General features: G+C 41.3%; 1 protein-coding gene across 5 annotated transcripts in view; it reads left to right on the top strand.

Annotated features, from left to right (window-relative positions):
* Chd2 (chromodomain helicase DNA binding protein 2) overlaps nt 1-23,614 on the top strand; it is a 152,612-nt gene that overhangs the window by 81,342 nt on the left and 47,656 nt on the right. For 4 of the 5 annotated variants that reach the window (XR_002820118.1, XR_002820120.1, XR_002820121.1 and 1 more), the window contains exons 18-26: nt 1,299-1,461; nt 1,711-1,863; nt 4,571-4,642; nt 8,482-8,631; nt 9,308-9,456; nt 10,473-10,569; nt 11,296-11,388; nt 16,828-16,998; nt 17,985-18,160. Coding sequence is in view for 1 of the 5 variants with exons in the window: in XM_023710091.1 (XP_023565859.1) it covers nt 1,299-1,461; nt 1,711-1,863; nt 4,571-4,642; nt 8,482-8,631; nt 9,308-9,456; nt 10,473-10,569; nt 11,296-11,388; nt 16,828-16,998; nt 17,985-18,160 (1,224 nt within the window). In the remaining 4 variants the exon portion in view is untranslated. The remainder of the gene's footprint in view (nt 1-1,298; nt 1,462-1,710; nt 1,864-4,570; nt 4,643-8,481; nt 8,632-9,307; nt 9,457-10,472; nt 10,570-11,295; nt 11,389-16,827; nt 16,999-17,984; nt 18,161-23,614) is intronic. The other variant, XR_002820119.1, reaches the window with a different exon arrangement.

Raw genomic sequence — 23,614 nt, 5'->3', positions numbered from 1 at the left:
GGCATGTGGTGCTGGGGGATCGAACTGCGGTCCCTGATGCTTTGCTAAGCTTGTTCCAAGTAGGTGCTTTAGACCACTGAGCCATCTCTCCAGCCCCGGGACTTTCATTTTTTAAAGAAGATAAAAAATAGTAAAAGCAAAACCCCAAAACATTAGAAATGATGACTCAGAGACCAGGTGTGGTGGCACAAGCCTGTAATACCAGCATTCAGGATCCTGAGGCAGGAGGATCGCTGCGAGTTCGAGCGCAGCCTGGGCTACAAAGTAGGCTCAAGGCCAGCCTAAACTGTGTAGGGAGACCCTTTCTCAAGAAGACCCCCCCTCCTCAAGGGCTTTCAGGCCTGCTTCACAAAGTGTCAAGAACAGTAAGATAAGTATAATCAAAGCAAGTAGGAATATTATGAGATAGATTAATGGCACTGTTTTTTGTTAGAATGGCTTAAAAAATTTAAACCATGTATTTTTATTACTGCTTGTCTAAATGTAAGTGTATATATACTCTGTGTATGTATATGTACATATCTGTATATGGAGAGGGAGGCAGAGAATTGTTTGCTTTTCAGACTCCTGTGTTCATGCTGGACATGGGGGTGCCACATGTAATTCTAGCACTCAGCAGGTGGGGGAAGTGTGTCGCTATGAGTCTGAGGCCAGCCCCGGCTACATAGTGAGTTTAAGGCCAGCCTGAACTATGTAGTGAGACACTGTCTCAAAAAAGAAATTCTGGGCTGGGGAGATAGCTCAGTGGAATAAGTGCTAAGGTCCTGAGTTTGATCCCTGGTACCACAAAAAAAAAAAAAAAAAAAAAAAAAAAAAAAAAATTCCTATGTTCAGTGAGGTTGAAATAAGTGAACATTCTAGTATTTTTTTCATTTATTTATATTTTATTTATTTTATGTATTTGGTATAGGGTCTTACTATGCAGCTTGGCCTCGTAGTGGTCCTCCTGTGTTCAGCCTCCCTGGCATTGGGATTATAGGCGTGCGCCACCACATGGTGGGTGGCATAGTGCACCCGGGGTCGGGGCTGGTGCGGCATGTGGTGCCACTGACCGAACCCTGGCCCCTGTGCTTGCCTAAGCAGGTGTTTAGTCTGCTGAGCTATCTCACCGGCCCTGGTTCTTTTTTTTTTTTTTTTTAACATTCTATTTCTGATTGGAGATGTGAGAGATTGTGATTAGGTGACAACAGATGCCTTAAACATTTTTTTTAGGTCTTGTTTAGTAATGGTAAATTTTCTTCTGGTGCAGGTAACTGTCTCTTTGGATCTAACAGTATCACTATCATTTTCATTTGTAGATGGATTCTGACTAGGAATTACAAGGCTCTTGCCAAAGGAACAAGAGGGAGCACATCTGGTTTCTTAAATATTGTGATGGAACTAAAAAAGTGTTGCAACCACTGCTACCTAATTAAGCCTCCTGAAGAAAATGAAAGGGAAAATGGACAGGAGATTCTTCTGGTGTGTAGTGGTTTTTGTTCCTAATTATGTAATTGGAAACAATTTTGCTTCTTTAAACGGTATTATCAAAATGCTCATTTACCTCCTTAATGGCCTTTCAAGGTACAGTAGAAGAAACTTTAAGAACAGAGTACAAAAGTTAAACAACTAGGAAAAAATCTGGAGAGTACCATATTATAGCTACTACTTGAACAGAACATCAAGCAAGTATGTGTTTGAACATAGTTAGAATGTCTTTTAAATCTCCAGTCGCTGATCAGGAGCAGTGGGAAGCTGATTCTGCTGGACAAGCTGTTGACGAGACTTCGCGAAAGGGGGAACAGAGTCCTCATCTTCTCTCAGATGGTGCGAATGTTGGATGTCCTGGCCGAGTACCTGACTATTAAGCACTATCCTTTCCAGGTAACCAGGCTCACACAGTATCTCCGTCTGTCTTTGTTTCTCTTGTTCTGTCTGTGTGTGTGTGTGCACGTGTCTGTGTGTGTGTGTGTGTGTGTGTGTGTGTGTGTGTGGTCTCTCTTGAATTGTTAAGTATAAAAAAATTAGGGCTTTTTTTTTCTTGAGAAACATTGAGATTGAAGGTCCATGAGTTTCTCCGTGTTTTATTTTTATGCCTTTAGGCTGCTCTGTAATGAAAAAGGTCATGTCAAAATCATTCCTTTTCTTAGGTCAGGGTGAAGGGGATTAATTGGGTATGAGAAAAGATGGCTCTTACGTCTTTGAGTCTGTGCTAGAAGTAGAGCAGAATGATTCAGAAGTCCAAATCATAGAAAATAAAAGACAGGTGACAGGTGACAGGCGGTACATTTACTCCAAAGGAAGTTGACATTGGTGTGACCCTGGGAACACAAGGACAGGGTATGCACACCCTTGCTGGGTCCCAGGCCATTGGCGATGGCTTCCTCCTATGCGGTGCCTTTTGATTTTTTTTTTGTTTGTCATTACTTCTTTGGACAGAATCTCACAGGGTCTTGTGGGCTGGCCTTATGTAGCTCAGGCTGGCTGCAAACTCATGTCAGTCTTCCTGCCTCTTCTTCCCGAGTGCTGGGATTATAGGCAAGCGCCCCCATGCCTGGCTGTGCTGATTTTCATCTTTACTCTGTAGTGTCCCGTGGGAAAGTATTCCTTATTTATTTATTTATTTATTTATTTATTTGTGGGGGGGGCAGCTCAGCCCACCAGGGGGCGGGGCTGGCTGGCATGTGGTGCTGGGGGATGGAACCACGGTCCCTGTGCTTTGACTAAGCTTGTTCTAAGTAGGTGCTTTAGACCACTGAGCCATTCTTCAGCACACTCTTCTAGGTGTCTGTGAGAAGTTTGCCGGTGGTCTATTTATAAACATGCAGACACATGTATTATTTACTGTTCTCCAGCCTTTTTTATTATTTATTTATTTATTTATTTATTTATTTATTTTTAACAATGTCACTCTTATTTATTTATTTATTTATTGTGGAACCGGGGATTGAACTCAGGCCCTTGCACTTGTCAGAGAAGCACTTACTCTACTGAGCCATCTCCCCACCACTGAGCCATCTCCCCGCCCAGCCTTTTTTTATTTTGAGACAGGATTCCAGTAAGTCACTAATTTGTCTAGGCCTGGCTCAAACTTGAGATCCTCCTTCCCCAGCCTCCCATACTGATGGGATTAATGCCATGTGCCACCTTGCCTATCATGGCATCATTTAGATTGCGTTAGTTACTAAGGTTTTTTTTTAAAGAAAAGAACTTTTTTCAAGGATGAACTATTCTACCAGCTCACATAATCACACAGGTATTGAAGAAACTCATTGTTTACCTCCTAGGAGGCCCAGCTATAAGATTAACAAACAGTTTGTCTCTCTGGGATGCCCTGAAAGCCAGCAGCATTATACGTGTAATAACTTGTGTGGCCTTTAGTAACTATCTGACTAGGTAGTTTAATGCTCACTTGTGGCTGCTGTACATAAAAAGACAGTGCAGTGCAGAAAGGTGAATATTTCTCAGCGTGTTCGATCCCCAAGAGCTTTCATTTCCAGGTAATCATGTGATGTCTGGTCAGTCAGGAATGCATTGTTCTTCTCTGGGGAATAACTAGGCTAGGGTCTTCTAAGTCTTTTAGTGTCTTGTACTTACGGGACTATTTGAAGGAGGGCATTTAGGATTTCTGATTTTATATGTAGCTCATGAATTTGCCACTTACAAAGTATCTTTGGTTCAAGGCTAGTCAGTTCCCATGAGAGCCGACCTGAGTTTGGGTGACTGTATGGCCAGGGCAGAGCTCTGGGGAGATGTAGGTCTGCCGGCAGCCCCTGGGCACCTCTCAGGTCAGTTTTGCCCAGTGTGAAGTGAATTAGTTTCATCTCAAGTATTGGTGTAGAAAGAGAAAATGAGTGGTAAGAATAGTGAGGAATGCTTTATGTACATTATATAGGAATAATTCTCTAGTAGTTGTTTGATGTATCATATGGTCTCACTCTGGCACCATGGTTTTGTGCCCCAAGTGGACGTATGCTCCGAGAAAATGATTTATGTCCTGGAGAATGTCAGGTGCCTTCTTGAACTGATGTGGTTCAGTTTTGGAACACTTTACTCTCATTTTAGAGCAATTTTTAGAAAGCTGGTATAAATCAGTTTTAACATTTCCATTGTTTTAGGAAAATATTTTTGAACCAAATTTATGTAAATTGTTGAGTTTATGTAGTTTAATGGAGGTATTTTTAGCCTACTACCTGAGAAGCATCATTTTTCTACAGGAGCTAGTTTACTAGGTACTCAGTGGTACTATTTTGTAATGGCTCCAAGACTTACACATAGAGAAGTAAAGTGAATCTCTGAGCACAGTCTGGGTTTTCATCCTTTTCCTGGTAGATCCTGGCAGCCTTTCTGATCCTCAGATCACCCAGACAGCACTCTGGATCGGAAGCCTATGACCTTGAGCATGTAACTGAAGAGCTTGGGTCACGCAGGCTGCCCCTGCGTACGTACAGTCCCTTCTCAGCACTTGGCCAGTGTGTCCTGGTTATTTTTACTCAGAGGGTGTTTGGGTGATAAAGGTTGCAATTCTAGTGTTCTATTCTGAGTGTCACTGATCCTCCTTGCCTTATGATTTTCTTGTTTATTTTTCCAGCGTTTAGATGGCTCCATCAAGGGAGAAATCCGCAAACAGGCACTGGATCACTTTAATGCTGATGGGTCTGAGGTACAGTATGCATGGCTTTGTTATTTGGATGCCTTGGGGCTGTATCAAGGGCAAAGGCTTTCCAACTTAGTTCATTGTGTTTCAGAAACATTTTGTAGTGTATTTCTCTTGTCCTAAAAAGAGTGACAAATCTGTACTATAAAACCCCTCTATTTCATCATCATCCCTTAAAAGTATGTGAATGTTTAGCTTGCTTGGCCTAACTTAATGACAGTAGTAGTTCTGTATTGGCTTCAGGATAAATTTATGGACTTAGGGTCAGCAGTAGGATTCATTTCTACATGTAGATCGGAAGTTCCCCTTCTGTACTTTCCGGTGGCTGTAGCTTGAGCAGGATGTCTCATGCTTGTGTGTCCCACTTGTGTTTGGCAGTTACTTTGTTTTGGGTGCATATATGTTAAGAGTTACCTGTAGTGAAAGAGACATTCTGTTTAGTGCGTATGGAATAATTAAGTGGAACAGGATATGAGAGAAATGGGGCAGAGATAGATGCCTTAGGGTAATTAAAACTATAGGCATTTGTACAGGTAAAGGAAGTGGTGGGAACAACCCAAAAGTAGAACAAGAAGTGTTTTTAGAGATTTTTTTTTTTAGAGATTGTTAAATTATGAAGCCTGGATTCCCCTTTTTCCTCCTCCTCCTCTTCCTCCTCCTTCTTCCTCTCCTTTAAAAAACAAACAAACAAAAAAAATAAATTTAGGGTTCTTTTTGAAAATTTTGAGACTGCATTTTTTGGGGGACAGAGCTTCCCTATGTAGTTTTTTTTTTTTTTTTCCTTGCAGAACCGGGGATTGAACTCAGGCCTTTGCACTTGCCAGGGAAGCGCTTATTCCACTGAGCCATCTCCCCAGACCCCTATGTAGTTTAGGTTGGCCTGAGTTCGTTATGTAGTTGGCTCAGACTCCCAGCAGTCCTCCTGTGTCAGCCTTCCGCGTGCTGGGATTATGCATGTGCGCCACCTACACCCCACTAAAACTTCTTGGTGTCTCCTCCTTTACCGCAGAATGATATCCCTTCTGCCTCTAATTTACAGATCTAGTTAGACTCTGTAAACTTTAGGCTTTTTTAAGCCTAAAATTTTAGTTCTTTTGAGGAGCTTGGACACTAATCTGTTTAGGACCTATACGCTGACTCATTGCTGAATGAGTAATTGAGTTATTAAACCTGTTGGTCATCACCCAGTTCTCATCCTTCTTGTCTCTTCCCTGAAAATTATAGTTTCTAGAACTTTATAATATTGCGATAACAATCAAATTTATTACTAGACATAAAGCATTGATTATTTCCTGGCCCATAATGAGCATTCAAAAAATGTCAGCTATATTATATGTTAGTATATAGTCTTTGTTGAACTTGATTTTGTGTTCCCTACTCTTTTTTTAATTCTTTTTTTTTTTTTTTTTTTTTTTTCACATGTTTCCCACCCTTAAAAGATGTTGTGGGTTGAATGTTACTTAGTGTCCTTTCTCAAAAAGAAAATGGCCTTTTTTTTTTTTTGCCTAGTTCTGTGTTAGTGTCCCTCTCTCATGGCTGTACATAAAGTAGAGGCTGTCTTTGGGGTGAGGGGTTGTACCGTTTTTCTTCTTGGTGCTGTTCATTATCTTTTGAAGTTGCTAATGAGAGTACAGTAATTCTAATGAATATTTAACATTGAATTTAAAAACATCTACAGAACTACTATTTCATCCTGTTTACCTAATTAGGATCATGCTGAATATAGTTTTTTTGGTCATATTTTATTCAAAATTATACAAACTCTCTATATATGTATATACAAAATAGGATAGATATACAGCTACTTTTAATTCAGTGAGAAGAAAGATTTGTACTAATAGTCTTTAGACAGGATATCATGTCTGCATCTTGTACTCTGAATAACTACTATGAAGACAACAATATGCAATGTATTAATTATTGTAACTGACCCACTAACCTGATTTAAAATTGTCTCATTGCTATTTGTTTCTCAATACAATTAATAAAAAAAATTAAATTTAAAAAATTATACTGAGGGCCCGGCCAAATAGCTCAGCAGATTAAAGCTCCTGCAAGCAGGCGCAGGAGCCGGGGATTCGATCCCTGGGCCTGCCATGCCGCCCTGCCCCTGGGGTGTGCTGAGGGCAGTTGAGTTGTGGTGTGGTGGCTTGCGCCTGTAGTCCCAGCTCTTGGGAGGCTGTAAACAGGCAGGTCACTAGGAGTCTGATCTAATAGTGAGACCCTGAACACCCTGTAGATCCTTCCCTAAAATACCCAACCCCCCCATATATATTATATGTATATATGTATATAATATACATATATATGTATATTTTATATATACATATTTTTTCAGATCATTTTCCAATGTCATTAAAGAATTACAAAATTCTAATTTATTCTAATTCTAATTTATGTGGTACCATTATTTAGCCATTTATTTATTTATTTATGGGGGGGCCGCTCAGCCCACCAGGGTGCGGGGCTGGCTGGCATGTGGTGCTGGGGGATTGAACCGCGGTCCCTGTGCTTTGCTAAGCTTGTTCTAAGTAGGTGCTTTAGACCACTGAGCCATCTCACCAGCCCCTCTTTAGCCATCTTTTTGTTAGCTGTAGTTAATAAAAGGCAACAGACATTTAAAAAGTTTTGATATGTTTTGTTAAATTACTTTTCTAAAACAGTTTATATTCATGTTGTTTTTGTATAAATATTTTCACTTTTCTTAGAAACACTTTCATAATTTTTAACTTTCATCAGTTTGATCATGGACAACACATTGTAATTTATGTAATCTTTGACAAAGCACATTATAAACTATGATTATTCAGACACTAGGTTTCACTTAGTTTTTGACATATCACATCCTAAACTGTAGTCTGTTTGTCTCGGCTTGTCTTCAGGGGCTTCCCCTGGAGAAGCGTTGTCTCTGCCTACTTGTACCTCCTGATTATTTTTATTGAAACTGTTCATAACTGTTCATAACTTCTTTCAAGACAGTGCAGTCCCTTTCTGTGTCTGTGGCCTGACGCTGTTGAGTGACTGTGGGCTAGAGCATGGACATCTTTCCGTTGGGTACAATGTTAATTACGCCCATTTTTCAAGTGGTAACCAGGAGTTACCAGTTGTTCACTGCTGCTTTTGATATATAAGATCAAGTTCCCTGAAAATGGAATATTTGTTGTTTTCTCCCTTGGCTTACACAGTTCAGTCTTTCCCTCTGCACACCTATTTTTTGAGTGTTCAGGTGTGACAGGTGTCCTGTACGTGCTCATCTTTATCATCATTGTTTTTAGAAAGTGGAAGATGCCAGTGTCTGGGACTTTCCCACACCTTGCTTTTGTGCAAACAAACCAAGGGTTTCTCTTTGTGTGTTTTGTGAAGATCGAAGATTCTGTACTCCTCAGCATTTCCAGTGTCTGATCTGTTTATTGCAGAATTTCTATGTTCCTTATCAGACTAGCAAATCGATGAGTATTTCCTCACACTAGTTGCCTAATATGGTGCGGTCTGCCTTTTCTCCAAAAAGTGTCTCTGCGTAATTTCTTGGTGCAAGTCACAGTAATTGAACTTGTCTGGTTTTTGTGTTTGCTTCTTTTTTGCCGTTTTTTAGCCAAGAGATACTTCTTGTTCTCACTCCCACTGTCTTCTTACATGCTACTTTACCCCTTTTGTTCACTGTACTGACTCTTAATTAAATGAAAATGTCCTCTTTCATCAAGTCCCTGGCCTGTGGCCTTCATGAAGTTTGGCACATCTCACTTCTGTTTGCATCCGCAGGGGTTTCCAGGTTTAAGGGCTTATTGGACTGTGAAACTGTTTCTGGGAAGGCCACTGCATAAAGTAGTGTATTGCATTATGTACAGGACTTCTGTTTCCTGCTCTCGACAAGGGCTGGTGGCCTGGGAATCAACTTGGCATCAGCGGACACAGTTGTCATCTTTGACTCTGACTGGAACCCCCAGAACGACTTGCAGGCCCAAGCTCGGGCCCATAGAATTGGTCAGAAGAAGCAGGTTGGTGGGAAGAGCTACTGAATATGGCTTTGGATGTAGAGTAACAGAGGTTGGTTGTCCCTTCCAGAATGTCTGTGAGATGCTTATCCCTGCCTCCCGCACACAGCTTTACTTCCATTTCCCCGAAGTGTTGGTTTCTATTTATTGATTTCTAGTACACAAAAGAGAAAATGTCTTTGGGCCAAAGATGAATATACTAAAGACTTAAGAAAGGCCTTACAATTGGACCTTTTCTTAGAAATTTGCTAAATAGTCTTATTGTGGGTCAAAATGATCTGTTCTCATATGCAGTAGTACTGACTCACAGGGACATTGGAAAGCCGTGTGCTTTTCCTGTGTGTGAGTCTCCACTGTCTGCTCTAGTATTGGCCAAGTGGTAATGATCATATATGGCCAGTGGTTCAGTTTCTTTAAAACTTTGCTTTAATGAAACTGTTTTTAGCAAGACTTTGGTCATCAGAGCAGCAGTAAACTGAAGCAGGCAGCTCTTCAGAAATTGTTTACTTAGTGATGTCCCTGCTGTGGATGTCATCACACTGCATTAACTAAGCTGCTCACTTGGATGGCAGGCTCGTTTGCAGCAGTAGACAGCAAATCTTTTTTTCTTTTACCCTCTTGATTTGTGGCAGAGGTAATTTTTTCCTTTGATCAGTCATAGTGTTTCATTTTCCCATAGGTAAATATTTACCGCTTGGTTACGAAAGGGACCGTGGAGGAGGAAATCATAGAACGAGCCAAAAAGAAGATGGTATTAGACCACCTGGTGATTCAGCGCATGGACACCACTGGCCGGACAGTCCTGGAAAACAACTCTGGAAGGTCCAAGTAAGTACCAGGAAGCTTGGGGAGGCAGGCAGAAGCAAATGGATTTTATGTGAAAATTTGCTGTAGTTGTGACAGGATTTTCTACCATGGACGTTTTTATCCTGTTTATTACCTGACAAAGGCCAGGTCATATGCCAAGAAGGATAGTATTTTCATTTTCTACCGTTTTCCCTGTACTTTTTTCCCCATCTGCTGTGTGTGTGTGTGTGTGTGTGTGTGTGTGTGTGTGTGTGTGTACATCCTACTTAGGTAGCAGTGACAGTTGGATTTCAGCCCAGAAAGTGTTGCCGTTGACTTTGCAGCAGTGACCTCCACCAGAATGAGTTGGTAGACTGCTAGTTGAAATATCTGTGGAGGTTATTGTGCTTTTCCTCTTGATAACAGAAAGCTGTAGAAAGAAACGGGTTATGAAAGAAGAGAGGTTTCTGGTATGGTGTGATTGTTGACAGCTGCAGCTGTGTTTTAGGTGAAGTGAAATTTGTTCTTTTGGGGGAGGGAGTCTTTTTTGGGACAGGCCTGGATTTCAAGCAGGCCTTGCACTTACTTTGTAGCCTGGGCTGGTCTTGAACTCAGCCATCCTCCTGCCTCAGCCTCCTGAGTGCTGGAATTAAAGACATGCACCACCATACCCAGAGGCCCTTCTTAATTGGCCTGTTTTCAGGTTACTTCCATTCAAAGGAATGAAAGTGAGAAAAGCTTGGGGGTCTTTTCTTTTTGACCAGGGATGAGAGGGCTGAAACTTCAAGGAATGATGAGTCAGAACGGGGATCTCTGTTCTGTTGCTAAGTTGTTTCTTGCCTATGTAATAGCTGAGATGAATTTCTCGTCTTTTGCTAGGTTAGCTTTACCACCATCAGTTCACCTTGGAAATAAAGAACAAAACAGTAGAAGGATCATTTTTCTTGAGGCAGAGTTTATTTTTTCCTCCAGTTATTTGACTTCTTTATGAAGGACAGGTATTCTTTAGAATTTATTTGACAGTCCTTCGAGATTACAGCTACATTTTCCTTCTACAGTTCAAATCCTTTTAATAAAGAAGAGCTGACAGCTATTTTGAAATTTGGAGCAGAGGATCTCTTCAAAGAGCTTGAAGGGGAGGAATCAGAGCCTCAGGTAATGAAGAATCAGGGGAAACATTTTTTGCAGTGTCATCTATGAGAAACAAAGTTCCATTTTTTTTTTTTTTTTTTTTTTTGGTGTTTTTGAGACAGGGTCTTGCTATGTAGTTCAAGCTGGCCTTTGAGCTCACTTTGTAGCCCAGTCTGGTCTTGAAATCACAATGATCCTCCTGCCTCAGCCTCCCAGGTGCTGGGATTACAGGTGTGTGCCACCACACCCGGCTCAAAGTTTTTGTTTTTAAAGACAGGGTCTCACTCCATAGTTCAGGCTGGCACGGAGCTCACATGTTAGCCCAGCTTGTACAGCCGTCCTCCTGCCTCACTTCCCAAGTGCTGGGATTGATTATAGGCATAGGTCACATACCTGGCTATGAGAATCTTTAGGTTTATTGAGTCCTTTATAGGGAAAGAATAAATATTTGTAGGAACATAATTGTTTTTTTTTTTTTTTCTAAAACTCAAAGCTTTTACTAAGTTGGCAAGGAAAGAATGAATAAAGCATTTAAACATTTATCTGCTTAGTTTTGTTTTTTGTAACTTTTCAAGTTTCACTCTATCATTTAGATAAATGGAAGTTTGAAACATTAGATGTAAAATACAGAGTGGTGACTATAATGATAAAGAGAAATTAGAAAGTTGGCTTGTTTGTATCTAACATATTCAGTAAATCCTGGCATTTGCTGTCATTCTGACATCTATTTTGCATTTTTTTTTCTTTTAGGAAATGGATATAGATGAAATTTTGCGCTTGGCTGAAACCAGAGAGAACGAAGTATCAACAAGTGCCACCGATGAGCTTCTGTCACAGTTTAAGGTATGAAGACCCTTTGGAAAGTTCTTGGCCCTCATTCATTGTTAATTTTTTTTTTTTGGCAGAACTGGGGATTGAACTCAGGCCCTTGTACTTTGCAGGCAAGCACTTATCCTACTGAGCCACCTCCCCAGCTCATTCATTGTTAATTACACATGTCTTCAGGAACTTCCTTTGTGTTAGATTCTGTTTTTTTTCTGAACTGACTTACATCCGCGGTGTCATTCTGAGTCGTAAGGACACTGTGAATGTGGTCTGTAGTCTATGCTTGGCAGATAACCACTACAGTTGGCCATCCTGTCCCAGAGCTAGCGAGCAGGGGAAAAGACGTCCATGAATAGGCCTGAAGCTGTGTTGTTAGAAGGGTAAGTGGAGTATCAGAGGTGTGGAGGAAGGTGTGGCACATCTAATCAGACACAAAATAGTGGAAAAGATTTGAGCAGCCATAGGTGGGGCTGAGAGTTGTGGGAGGAACTTGAGGAATCTTGTGAGTCAGATGAACTGCTTTGCTGTGGAGCCAATCCGCAAGATCATATGACTTTCTCTGGCAGTACTTGAGGTCAGAGAAACTGGGTCAGTTGATGATCCTTAGGAAGGAGATTGACTTGGGAGACGGGGACATCAAAATGGCTAAGATTTCCAAGATTCAAGTTGATTCCACATGGCTTAGGAGGAGCGGAAGAGGCCTGGAGGTTACTGTGATGTCAGTTTCAGTGGACCCATCAGGTTTGAGGGAGACCATGTTGTGTTTGGAAGGAAGGAAGCAGGGTTGTGTGCTGTGCTTCATGGTTGGCCACAGGCTGAAGTCTTGGTGGAAGAACAAGGAGGAAATAGAGGTGGAGGCGGGTGGGTGGATGTTCTTGGGGTCAAAGAGCTCAAGGAGGAGGGTTTAGATGTGTAGCAAAGGTGGATTATTGTAACAAAGAACTGTCATGTGAGTGCTTTATATTCAGCAACAGACATTTGTGTTTCATATCTCAAGGTATCTTGAGAGCAGCATGTCAGTATGGTCAGGTTCTGATGAAGGCTGCCTTCTTTTTTTTTTTTTTTTTTTTGCGGAACCGGGGATTGAACTCAGGCCCTTGTGCTTGCCAGGGAAGCACTTATTCTACTGAGCCATCTCCCAAGCCCCTAAGGGCTGAGTCACAGATTGCCATGATTAGGAGATGATTAATTCTATACACCTGAGCTTACGGTCTCACCAAGTCAAAGAATAAAGTTGCAGACCAAAAGGAGGAAGTTAGGACAGTATTTATTAGAGATGATGATACCTGCTGGATTTCCAGGAGGGCTCTCAAGTAGGTGGCCGCATGGCTGGAGCTGTGTGAATGGGTAAGAGAAACAGGAGTTGCTCGGTTCCTTAGTGGCCACCTGTCACAGGTGATTCTGGAGGGCTGAAAATGACCCCTTAGCTAGAACTCAGACTTCTAACCCAATTAGTTGGAGGTGGGATTTAAAGGAAAGTAGGATTTTAAAGAGAAACCTGTTATTTTGTGTTTTCTTTTTTCTTTTTTTTTTGGGGGGGGGGCAGAACCAGGGATTGAATTCAGGCCCTTGCGCTTGCCAGGCAAGCGCTTATTCTACTGAGCCATCTCCCTGTGCCTTATTTTGCATTTTGAATTCCATGAAACTCAGGGACTTAATAGGAAGGTGCTGCATCCCATGGTGCCTGAGGAAGTTCATTCTTGGTCACAAGTCAGAGCTCTTATTTTAATTTTCATCAGTGTGGTTCATCACCTAGCTATGTGTCAGGTCCTTTCCCTGGCCGGCTGCTAACTAGATAAACTATTTTGGGCAGATTGTCTGGCCCACCCTTAACTATGACATTGCCTTCGGAAATGCCCAACTGAATGCGGCACCACTTTTGCCTATTTACATTATTTTATTATTTTCATCCATTTAAAAGTCATCATTGGGGCAGGCCAGATAATTTAGCAGACTAAAGCTGCCTTCTTAGGCAGGGACCTGGGATTCGATCCCTGGCCTGCTGTGCTGGCCCCACCCCCAGGGCGTGCTGAGACTACAATTGAGACTGGGTGTGGTGGTTCGGGCCTGTAATCTCAGTGCTTGGGAGGCTGAAAAACAGGAAGGATCATGACAAGTCCTATCTGTGTAGTGAGACCCTGTTGACCCTGTAGTAAATATTCCTCCTTCCCCCCAAAAAAAGTCATAGTTGAAGTGATTAATATTAGTGCTTGATTTGAGAGAATGGTCAGATGATGTTTGGAACAATGTCAGAAATTGTAATTTCTTTTTGTCTTAGAATTGAAAAAAATCTAGGTGGTGTGTGCCTCCAGCGGTTTGAAGGCTGAAAACAAGAGGATCACTATGAGTCCGATCAGTGTAGTGAGACCCTGTAGACCCTGTACTAAATGCTGAAAAACACACAAAAAACCCAAGAATTGAAAGAAATTTCATTGTAAAATATTGGGACCAGGGAGATAGCTCAGTAGAATAAGTGCCTGCCCGGCACACGCAAGGTCCTGAGTTTAATCTCCAGTACCACCAAAAAAAAAAAAAAAATCATGATAAAGTTAATTAATTTTAAAGTTAATTCTGGGCAAAAGTCATAAGGTTCTGACCTGATTTCTCTGCACCAAAAGCTTAAGGAATGGAACCCTGGAAGCTTCTTTGTTTATCTTTGTAGTCTTCAAGGTGAGGGGGAAGGAGGAAAGAAGGCAGAGCTCTTTGCATACCAGCACCTCCAGGCTGTCCAGAGCTGGCCATTCTTTCTCCTGAGCCCTGTGTGGTCGGTGAAATGTGTACATTTAGATGGCATTTTTTTTCTGGGCTATGTACTATTTTATATTTTAGTACAAATCTGTATCAGGTGTTAATATGTGATATGAAATAAATGTAATATCTTTATAGGCTTTTGGGGGATATGTGTTTTTTGAGACAAGGTCTCAGCAGTTCAGCTGATCTTGAATTTGCTTGTATAGCCTAGGCTGGCCTCAAACTGACTGCGGATCTTCTTGCCTCAGCCTTCTTAATGCTGGGATTATAGGCATGCTCCACCATAGTCAACTATTCTTGTAGGTTTGTTCAACCTTGTTCCTTTTTATGTTGTCATTTTCTGTCCTACAGCTGAAGTTCACTTTTGAACATACACAGTCATTGTGTATACATCAGTCATGGATTGATTGACTAGATGAATGACCTCTATTGACTAGCATTACATAAAAATACAGGTTCATTGTAGAACAGAGTAGTTTATATTCCTTTTTTTGGTCCTTGAAACAGGGTTTCACTCCACAGTTCAGGCTGGCCTTGAGCTCACTTTGTAGTCCAGGGTGATCTTAAACTCGCAAGGTTCCTCCTGCTCAGCCTCCTGAGTGCTGGGATTATAGGCATGCGCCACTACACCCAGCTAGTTTATATTTTTGTGATGCACTGAGCATCTGAGTGATAGGTTTGAGATCCTCATGTAGTGTGAGCAGAGAATTGCAGTAAAAGAAGCTAATCTACATTTATTGACAACTGCAGCGAGGTGTGCTTGGATTCCTGCCAGCAGGAAGACAGGTAGCATGAATGGGAAAAGTGGTCCTGGGTTGTCAGTGGACTAGGAAGAAGGTAAATCAGGCTTTCTGGTTTTAGAAGGCGTGCCCCTGGGTGCCTCTCGTTGGATCTTTCTGGATAACATTGACAGAGTACTGAATCATCTTAGGGTGCATGGCTGCCAAAGTATGCCTTTTATTTTATTTTACTTTTGGTCTTTTTGAGACACGATCTCATCGTGCAGTTCAGGCTGGGCTTGAGCTCACTTTGTAGCCCAGGCTGGTCTTGAACCCTCAATGATCCTCCTGCCTCAGCCTCTCCAGGGTTGTGATTAGTACGCCTGGCTAGAATTTTCTCTTTTTTATGCAGTCCCTCTGCTGTGAACCTTTATTGAAGTTTGAAAGGGGAAAACGTTACTGAAGGTTAGGTCCCAGGAATCTAATAGGCACTGGATCTGGCTTTAGAGATTTCCTGGGTCTTTGTTGTCTGTATTTCACTTCTCTTAGGACAGTGATGGCAAGTCTTTTAGGGACCAGGTGTTCAGACTGCAGCCCGAACCTACTTACTTATCGAAAGTGCCAACTCTGAAATTAAACCTGAGCACTGAAATTTTAGTTTAGAAAACACCTCATGCTTCAACATCTTTTGTCTTAAAAACACAATAACAAGACTTTAATGAAATAAACGGCTTTTTATTAGAAGGTAAAACTTCGCATTTGGCATGCTTTTGCAGTTACTGCGCTTTGCTGTTGTATGCATGCTGGTAGTTTGTCAGTCCTTGGCTCATACCTTCTTAGTTTGAGAGCAACACGTGCAGCACTCAGGTAATCTATTATCCTTATATCAGATTTGGTATAATTCAAAGCCAGAAACAGCTGCTTAGCAGCTGCTTACAAACAAACATGATGATCCAAAGAAAAGCAATCCCATGTGCTTGCATTGGCTTAGAATTATGTGGCAGAGAATGCCACACTTTAAGGGTTTTATGTTCAGAGCTGCCAGCTGTGTTGTCCTTTGTCATCTATGTACTCTGTCTTCTTAACTATTTCCAGATAGAGCTTTCTTGAAATTTCTATAGCTCCATTCCCAGATTTCTAAAGTCTAATCAGTATGAGCACAGAAAGATCAAGTTCTCCAAATTTGGCTTTATCTAGAGAAGAAAATTCAGGGTTGTCTCCATCTTACAGAACTGTAAAAATCTGTTACTGAAGTTCTCCTTTGCAGTTGCTGCAGTGTTAGAAAATTCCTCCTCGATTTCCTGATGGCCTGTAGGATTGTCTGCAAGCATTACAGACTTTAAAAACACAGTTTTATATGCAATGTGTTAATTATTGAAACTGTCCTACCAATTTGATTTGAAACTATCTCATTGCTATTTGTTTATCAGTAAAATTATGGAAAAAAAAACCCACAATTTTAGATTTCCAAAAATATTTCAGCTGCCCAATTTCAAGGTCTGGGACAGCTTGGCCCATGTGCTGACAGAGAGGGATGTGTATGCCATAGGTTTGCCACAACTGTCTTAGGACAGTGGAAGGAGGATTAACCCTGGGGTGTCATCCCAATTCAAGTGGATGAGGTGGGAGTGATCTCCTAGCCCCAGTCGTACTGCCTGTACTAGTTTATTTGTTTCTCTCCTTCTTAGTTCAACTTGTGGTGAGCTTATGGGTTTTAACAGGTTGATTTAGGGGAACATGAGAAGGGTTAGTAGAATATCCATTATCTCTTTATGGTTCTCTTAATGGGGATTGAACTCAGGCCCTTGCGTTTGCCAGGGAAGCGCTTATTCCACTGAGCCATCTCCCTGGCCCCTTATTATCTCGTTATGTATTATCACTGGACTCCTATGTCAGTGTCTTAGTAAGGCTGAAAACACTGATGTTTTATCAGAGGGTATTTGGAAATGGAGGACTATGAAACGGGATCTTGTCTATTTGTTTGTAGGTTGCTAACTTTGCAACAATGGAAGATGAAGAAGAGCTAGAAGAACGTCCTCATAAGGATTGGGATGAGATCATTCCAGAGGAGCAAAGGAAAAAAGTAGAGGAGGAAGAGCGGCAGAAGGAGCTAGAAGAAATTTATATGCTGCCTCGAATTCGTAGTTCCACTAAGAAGGTGAGGAGGCAGCGAGGTGAAGGTCATGGGTGTACAATACTTGCGCTGTGAAGTCTGCCTTCGGGGCAGATGACCCCGGGAAGAGGCCTTGTACTGTTGCCCTGACTCTGAGTCCCACAGACGAGTTAAGAGTATAGGAAACCAGAAAGATAAAGGGACTGCACAGAATTTACAAGTGCACTTGTGATACATTTGTCTTGGCAGCCCAACTTGTTATGAAATGACTGCAGGGGATCTGAGTTCAGTAGAAATTCAAGTTTTTCCTTTGAAATTAGGACTGGTAATCTTAAAGGTGTGGTTCTAATTGCTGCTGCCTTTAGCTTCAGAGCTTTCAAAATGTTCAGAGCACTCAATAATAGGTGCTTATGTTATGTGACTAAATACATAATTGAAACAGGGAACATCAGTAGCCTTCACCCTTTACAGAAGTACCTTCCTAGACATTATCTGTCTTGACTTTTGAAACATTGAGGTAGATAAAAGTTTTTTTAGCCGTTGTTATTGGTGAGAGTGGACTTACATTTCTCTGCTGGCATGGTAAGTATTAGCTACCATTTTTGAATACTTCTTGTGTGCCTGGCATAGTTCTAAGTCTATTTTTACTACTGACTCATTTAAAACTCAGTTATAAAGTTATATGGATGAGTTATATGGATGGTTATACTGTTACAAAGAAAAAAAAGGCACAAAAAAGTAGATACTTGTGGAGAGTAAAAATGAACTTGTTTCATACTGAATATTGTATTCATTAGACAGTGCAGAAAAGCCCAGATAGTTAATCCACTTTAATTAAGTTACAGTGTCTTGGGAAGCGTGACTGTCCCAGGCAGGTTTTCCCTCATTATATGGTATCTCACTGGTTAGAAGGAAAATTTACTTTTTTGGTAATTCTGAATACTAGGGAATTGGAAAGGTGGACTGGTTGTAGTCCTTTTATTTGTTGGAGCACACACTTACCAAAGTGTCACTATCTTATTCTGCCTCAGGCTCAGACTAATGACAGTGATTCTGACACTGAGTCTAAGAGGCAGGCTCAGAGATCCTCGGCTTCCGAGAGTGAGACTGAAGACTCCGAGGATGACAAGAAGCCGAAGCGCAGGGGGCGCCCCCGGAGCGTGCGCAAAGACCTGGTGGAGGGCTTCACGGACGCAGAGATCCGCAGGTTGGTGCAGGTTCTGCTGTCTCTGAGCTTGTTAGGGAGGGCGTGCTGGGGAGGCTGCTGGGCTCCTGGCGTTGGTGGTGGGGCAGAGGCGCTTCATCTGTACCGGAAAGGTAGAGAAGATGGTGCCCCTGGTCTTCAGGGTGATTCCTCCTGTGGAGTTTTTCTCAATTGAGATTTTTCTGCTTTGTTGTTTTTTTTTTTTTTTTCCTCTTGTTCTTTGTTTATTCAGAATCTTTTTATGGATAAAATTCAACTAGAGAAAAGGAATCCCCCCCCCCCAGGGATCCTCATATGGAACAAGTAATATGAATGTTAAATAAGTACAGATAAGGCCTTCCTTACTGTCCTCTTCCTCCCCGCTCCTCTTCAAATCTAGCTTCCTCAGTGTTCGTGTAGATGTCGATTTGGTGGTGCTTTGATCCCTCTGCCTGTGTATAGTCTGTGCAACATGTTGGAGGGCAGCCTTTTTTTTTTTTTTTTTTAATTCTCCCCTCCTCTCCCCTTCCCCTGCCCCTTCCCCTTTCTCTCCCCTTCCCCCTTAATTTTTTTTTGTGTGCCCAGCTCAGCCCACCCTGGAGGCAGGGCCGGCATAGCATGTGGTACTGGGGATCGAACTGTAGTCCCTCCATGCTTGCCTGAGCGGGTGCTTTAGCCCACTAAACTATCTTGTCGGCCCTGGTGTTTTTTTTTTTTTTTAGTTTTTCATAGTGATTTTTATTTATTTTTTTAACATTTATTTAGTGTGTGTGTGTGGGTGTGTGTGGGTGTGTGTGGGTGTGTGTGGGTGGGTGTGTGTGGGTGGCCAGCCAGCTCAGCCCACCAGGGGGCGCCGCTGGCTGGCATGTGGTGCTGGGGGATCGAACCATGGTCCCTGTGCTTTTGCTTAGCTTAGCTTAGCTTGTTCTAAGTAGGTGCTTTAGACCACTGAGCCATCTCTCCAGCCCTGGTGTTTTTGTTTTGTTGCCACTTGAAATCAATTTTTGCCATACTTCTGTGTCAGTACATATGCCACATTTGTTGGTATCTGTTTCATACCTCTCTGCCCTCCAGAAACATCTAAAATTGCACTTCCAAAGCAGTTTTCTTAGTTTCCGTGTTACTGTTTTTTTTTCCCCAAAAGCCTGAGGAAAAAGTATGAAGATAGCCTTATAGCCCTATCCATATTATAAATAGTCCTTTAAGATTAGTGTTTTTGAAGGTGTGAAGTGTTTGTTTCCACTTAAATATTATACCTATTTTTCTTTGTTACTAGAATTTAAGTGTACTTAACAGCTTTGAATCTGTAGCACATCTGTCTCCTCTTGCTCCCTACCCCCTGTATTTTGAGATGAGTATGTTTTTTGCTGTTGGGTGGAATGTTTGTAGGTATGTATTAAATTTATTTGGCTTAGCATTGTATAGATCTTCTATTCCTTACTGATATTCTGATTGATTCTGTTACTGAAAGTAGTGTTGGACTTTCTGTTATTATTGTCTTGCTTTGTTCCTTTAAAGTTTTGCTTTGTTTTAGAAACTATCATTAGGTGCATATACTGCATTTTTTTTATAAGTGATACCTCTTCTTGATAGTTGGTCTTTCTTAAAGGATGATTGTAAAACTGTTTCTTTAAATTTTGGTCCTAATTTTTTTCTGTCCTGATATTTGTATAGCTATTCCAGCTCTCTCTGTGGGTATTTGAAGTATTTTTCCACTTTTTAATTCAGTCTTTTTAATCTTTGCATCTGATTTGTCTTAGTATAACTGGGTTATTATTATTACTATTTTTGGAGGGGAGTGACTTCTTTTTGCCATAGGGTCTTGCTTTGTGTAGTGCAGGCTGGCCTTGAACCATTAGCACTAGCTGGCCTGCTGAGACTTGAAGTGATCCTCTTGCCTTGGCCTCCTGAAGGCTGGAGTTGTAGCTGTACACCACTTTGCCCAGTGTGCATCATGTTTAAGAACTTTTTCTTCTTTGCTCATCTCTTCCTTTTCATTGGAGTCTAATTCATTTACATTTAGTGCTGTTGCTAATAAGTAAGATTTATCTTTGCATTTTGCTGTTCATTTTCTTTTTATTACCTTAATTTTCCATTACTTGTTATGAAAAATAGGTATACAGCATTCCCTTGCTATTTGTGGTTTGACTTTTGCAAACTCACTGTTTTGCAGGTTTTTTTGAAATAATTCAAAAAATATTTTAAATTACTTATTGCAGATTTTTCACCATATGGGGATTTTGCAGTACTATACAGTATACATATGTTGTTAAAATTACGTAGGTTTACGAGTTTAGAAAATGTTTAAAACATTAGAAGTGTTTTTAAAAGTGTGGGAAAGGATTATAAGAGTGTGGGAAGGGTTTACAAGGCCTATAAATAATAAAATAAATAACAATGTTGCTACTTTGCTGATTTTCATTTATCGCAGGGGTGTCTGGGACGTAACCTCTGTGATAAGTGAGGAGCCACTGTACTTCAGTATATAATTTTAATTACATTATTTTTGTTTTGTTGTGTTATATTTTTGGTGGTTGCTCTGGAGATTACAAGTTGACAGCAACTTAATCCCACTGATTCATACAAAACTTGGCTCCATTGTAGATCATTCCCCCCCACTCAGTGCTGTCACTCAAGGTATTATTACACATTGTAAGCAGCCTAGCAATGCAGTTGTCATAAATATTGTTCACTGTCGTTGCCTTTTAAAATCACGTAGAATAGGGCCGGGGAGATAGCTCAGTAGAATAAATGCCTGCCTGGCAAGCGCAGGGTCCTGAGTTCTGTCCCCAGTACCACAGAAAAGAAAAAGAAAAAGAAAAGTCACGCAGAATAAGGCCAGGTGTGGTAGTGCACACCGGAATCCTATCACTCAGGAGGCTGAAGCAGGAGGATCATTGCAAGTTTGAGACTAGCCTGGGCCAGCCTCAACTGGCAAGACTGTCTCCCAAAAAAAAAATAAATAAATAAAAAATAAAAAAAATCACATAGAATAGTTACGAAACTAAAAATACATTTGTACTACTTTTATGAATCAGATAAAAGAGATACTATTAAAAATGCATTTGTAGTATCTTTACTTTTACTTAGTTATCCTAAAGTTCCTCATTTCTTCATGTGGATTTAAGTTATTGTTTGTTTTCCTGTGACAGCTCCCTGAAGGATTCTCTTCAGTGTGTTTTCTTTTGAGATGTGTGTTCGCCATGATTTCTGTACATTTCTATATCTGGCCATATCTCAGTTCTCCTACATTTTCAAAGATATTCTTCATTTTTTTGTCTTTTTGTTTTTACTATAAATAATTTCAGTTGACTCATCTTTATATTTATTGATTCTTTTTTTTTTTTTTTCCCGGAACCAGGGATTGAACTCAGGCCCTTGCGCTTGCCAGGGAAGCGCTTATTCCACTGAGCTATCTCCCCGGTCCCCATATTTATTGATTCTTGTGCCATCAAACATTATCTAATTTTTTTTTGTGTGTGTGTATGTGTGTGTGTGGCCGGCTCAGCCCACCCTGGGGACAAGGCTGGTGTGGCATGTGGTGCCAGGGATTGAACCACCATCTGTGCGCTTGTGTAAGCTTGCCTAAGCAGGTGCTTTAGACTGCTGGGCTATCTTGCCGGCCTTGAATATCATCTAATTTTTTTTTTAAAAAGTAAGTAATTACTTTTTTCCACTCTAGGATTTCTATTTGACTCTTCTAATTTCTGTTTCTATTTATATTCTGTGTTTGGTGATAATGTTACTCTGAAAGTTTCTTTTTAATTCTTTGGACATGGATTTCTTTAGTTCTTGTACATATTCGTAACAGCAGGTTGACATCTTTGTCTTATAAGTCCAAGTTTAAAACTTCTTCAGGCATATTTCTTTCTCTTTTTTTTTTTTGCGGAACCGGGGATTGAACTCAGGCCCTTGCACTTGCCAGGGAAGCGCTTATTCCACTGAGCCATCACCCCGGCCCTTCAGGCATATTTCTATTTAAATAAAAACGTATTTGGTACAGGGTCTAATTATGCAGCTTGGACCCTGTTTTCAGCCGGATCTCAACGGTCAGCTGAGCATGCCTGGGGGCGGGACCAACACAGCTTGTGGTGCCAGGATTGAACCCCAGTCCCTGTGCTCTCCTGAGCAGGCGCTTAGTTTGTAGGCATAGTTCTTGACAACCTTTTCCCTCTTGAGTGCATTCTTTGTTTCTTCTGTGTTTCCTACAATTCTTTGGTGATGTTAAAAACAAAAACTGGGGCTGGGGAGATGGCTCAGTAGGATAAGTGCTTGACTGGCAAACACAAGGATCTGAGTTTAATCCCTGGTTCCACCAAAAAAACAAAACCAAAAACTGGGCATTTGAAGTCATATGGCAGTTCTGGATGTTAAATGCCTTCCCAGGCTGAGTTTGTTGTGTATGTTGCCCTTTCTCTTTGCTTCCTGTTCTTTGTCACTTGAAGTCTCTGCCCACTGGCTGGGTAGAATGTTTCTTACCTGCTTTGTTGGCTAAAGTTGAACCCTCATTGAAGGGGTTGTATCTTCTGGTGTGTCACGACGCTCCCGGTGCTGTTTATGCCTCCTCGCTAAGCTACAGTCTCTGTGTGTGCAGAGCCTCAAGGTCATCCAACATTGAGAGGTCAGGACCTTCTCAGAAGGGGCCTGTGCTTTCACACAGACCTGCAAAATGTGTAGTTTTGATTGTTAGGAGTGTGTCAGACACTTTCACAGTATCCTGTGGACATCTTTCTCCACAGTTCTTCCTCTTATGCTTTTGATCAACCTCTTCTCATCCCCAAATAGTATTGTTTCCCTAGCAGACTGGGATTTGTTGTTAAGCTTTTTCATCTGGTTGTTTCTGACCAATGAACTGTGGATGAGGCTGTCCCAAAAAGTTCTAAATCAGGGCAAATAATAGGTCAACCTGAGAGGGTGCTTGTCAGGCTGCAGTTCTCCAGGGATAGGGCATTTGGCCAGTTCCAAGACTGTTCTTACCCCCTAGTGCCTGCTATTTGCAGGCCGGCACAGCCACTGTAATTACAAAGGGCTTAGTTTTCAGGGCTGTCCAGAGGTAGAGAGAAGGGCTTGGGAATAGAGCAAGTTAAAATGGCAGAAAGCTTGATACTCTTGCTGAGACTCAGTCATTTTCTTGAACAAATGCCTTGTAGGTGACCGCAAGTCTATGCTTAATTTCCAGAGTGTGACTGTTGATTTTAGCGGTTTTTTCCAGTGTTGACAAGCTTTTTGGGTCTTTTTGAAGTTCTCATTTTCATACTTCTCCTGATGATGAAGACGATAAATATTATCACTTTTTCTTTGAGACAGGGTCTCGCTTTGTAGTACAGGCTGATTTTGAACTTATTATGTAGCCTAGGTTGCCTTGAACTCAGAGTGATCCTCCTGCCTCAGCCTACTGAGTGGTAGGATTATAGATGTGCGCCACCACACCTGGCTCTTTTATTAGTAGTAGTATTACTGTAGCTACATTAATGATGT

Source organism: Octodon degus, unplaced genomic scaffold (assembly GCF_000260255.1).
Source record: "Octodon degus isolate 3935 unplaced genomic scaffold, OctDeg1.0 scaffold00002, whole genome shotgun sequence".
NCBI classification, from domain to species: Eukaryota; Metazoa; Chordata; class Mammalia; order Rodentia; family Octodontidae; genus Octodon; species Octodon degus.
Note: the sequence above shows the minus strand (reverse complement) of the source record. Positions and strands in the feature narration are given on the sequence as shown.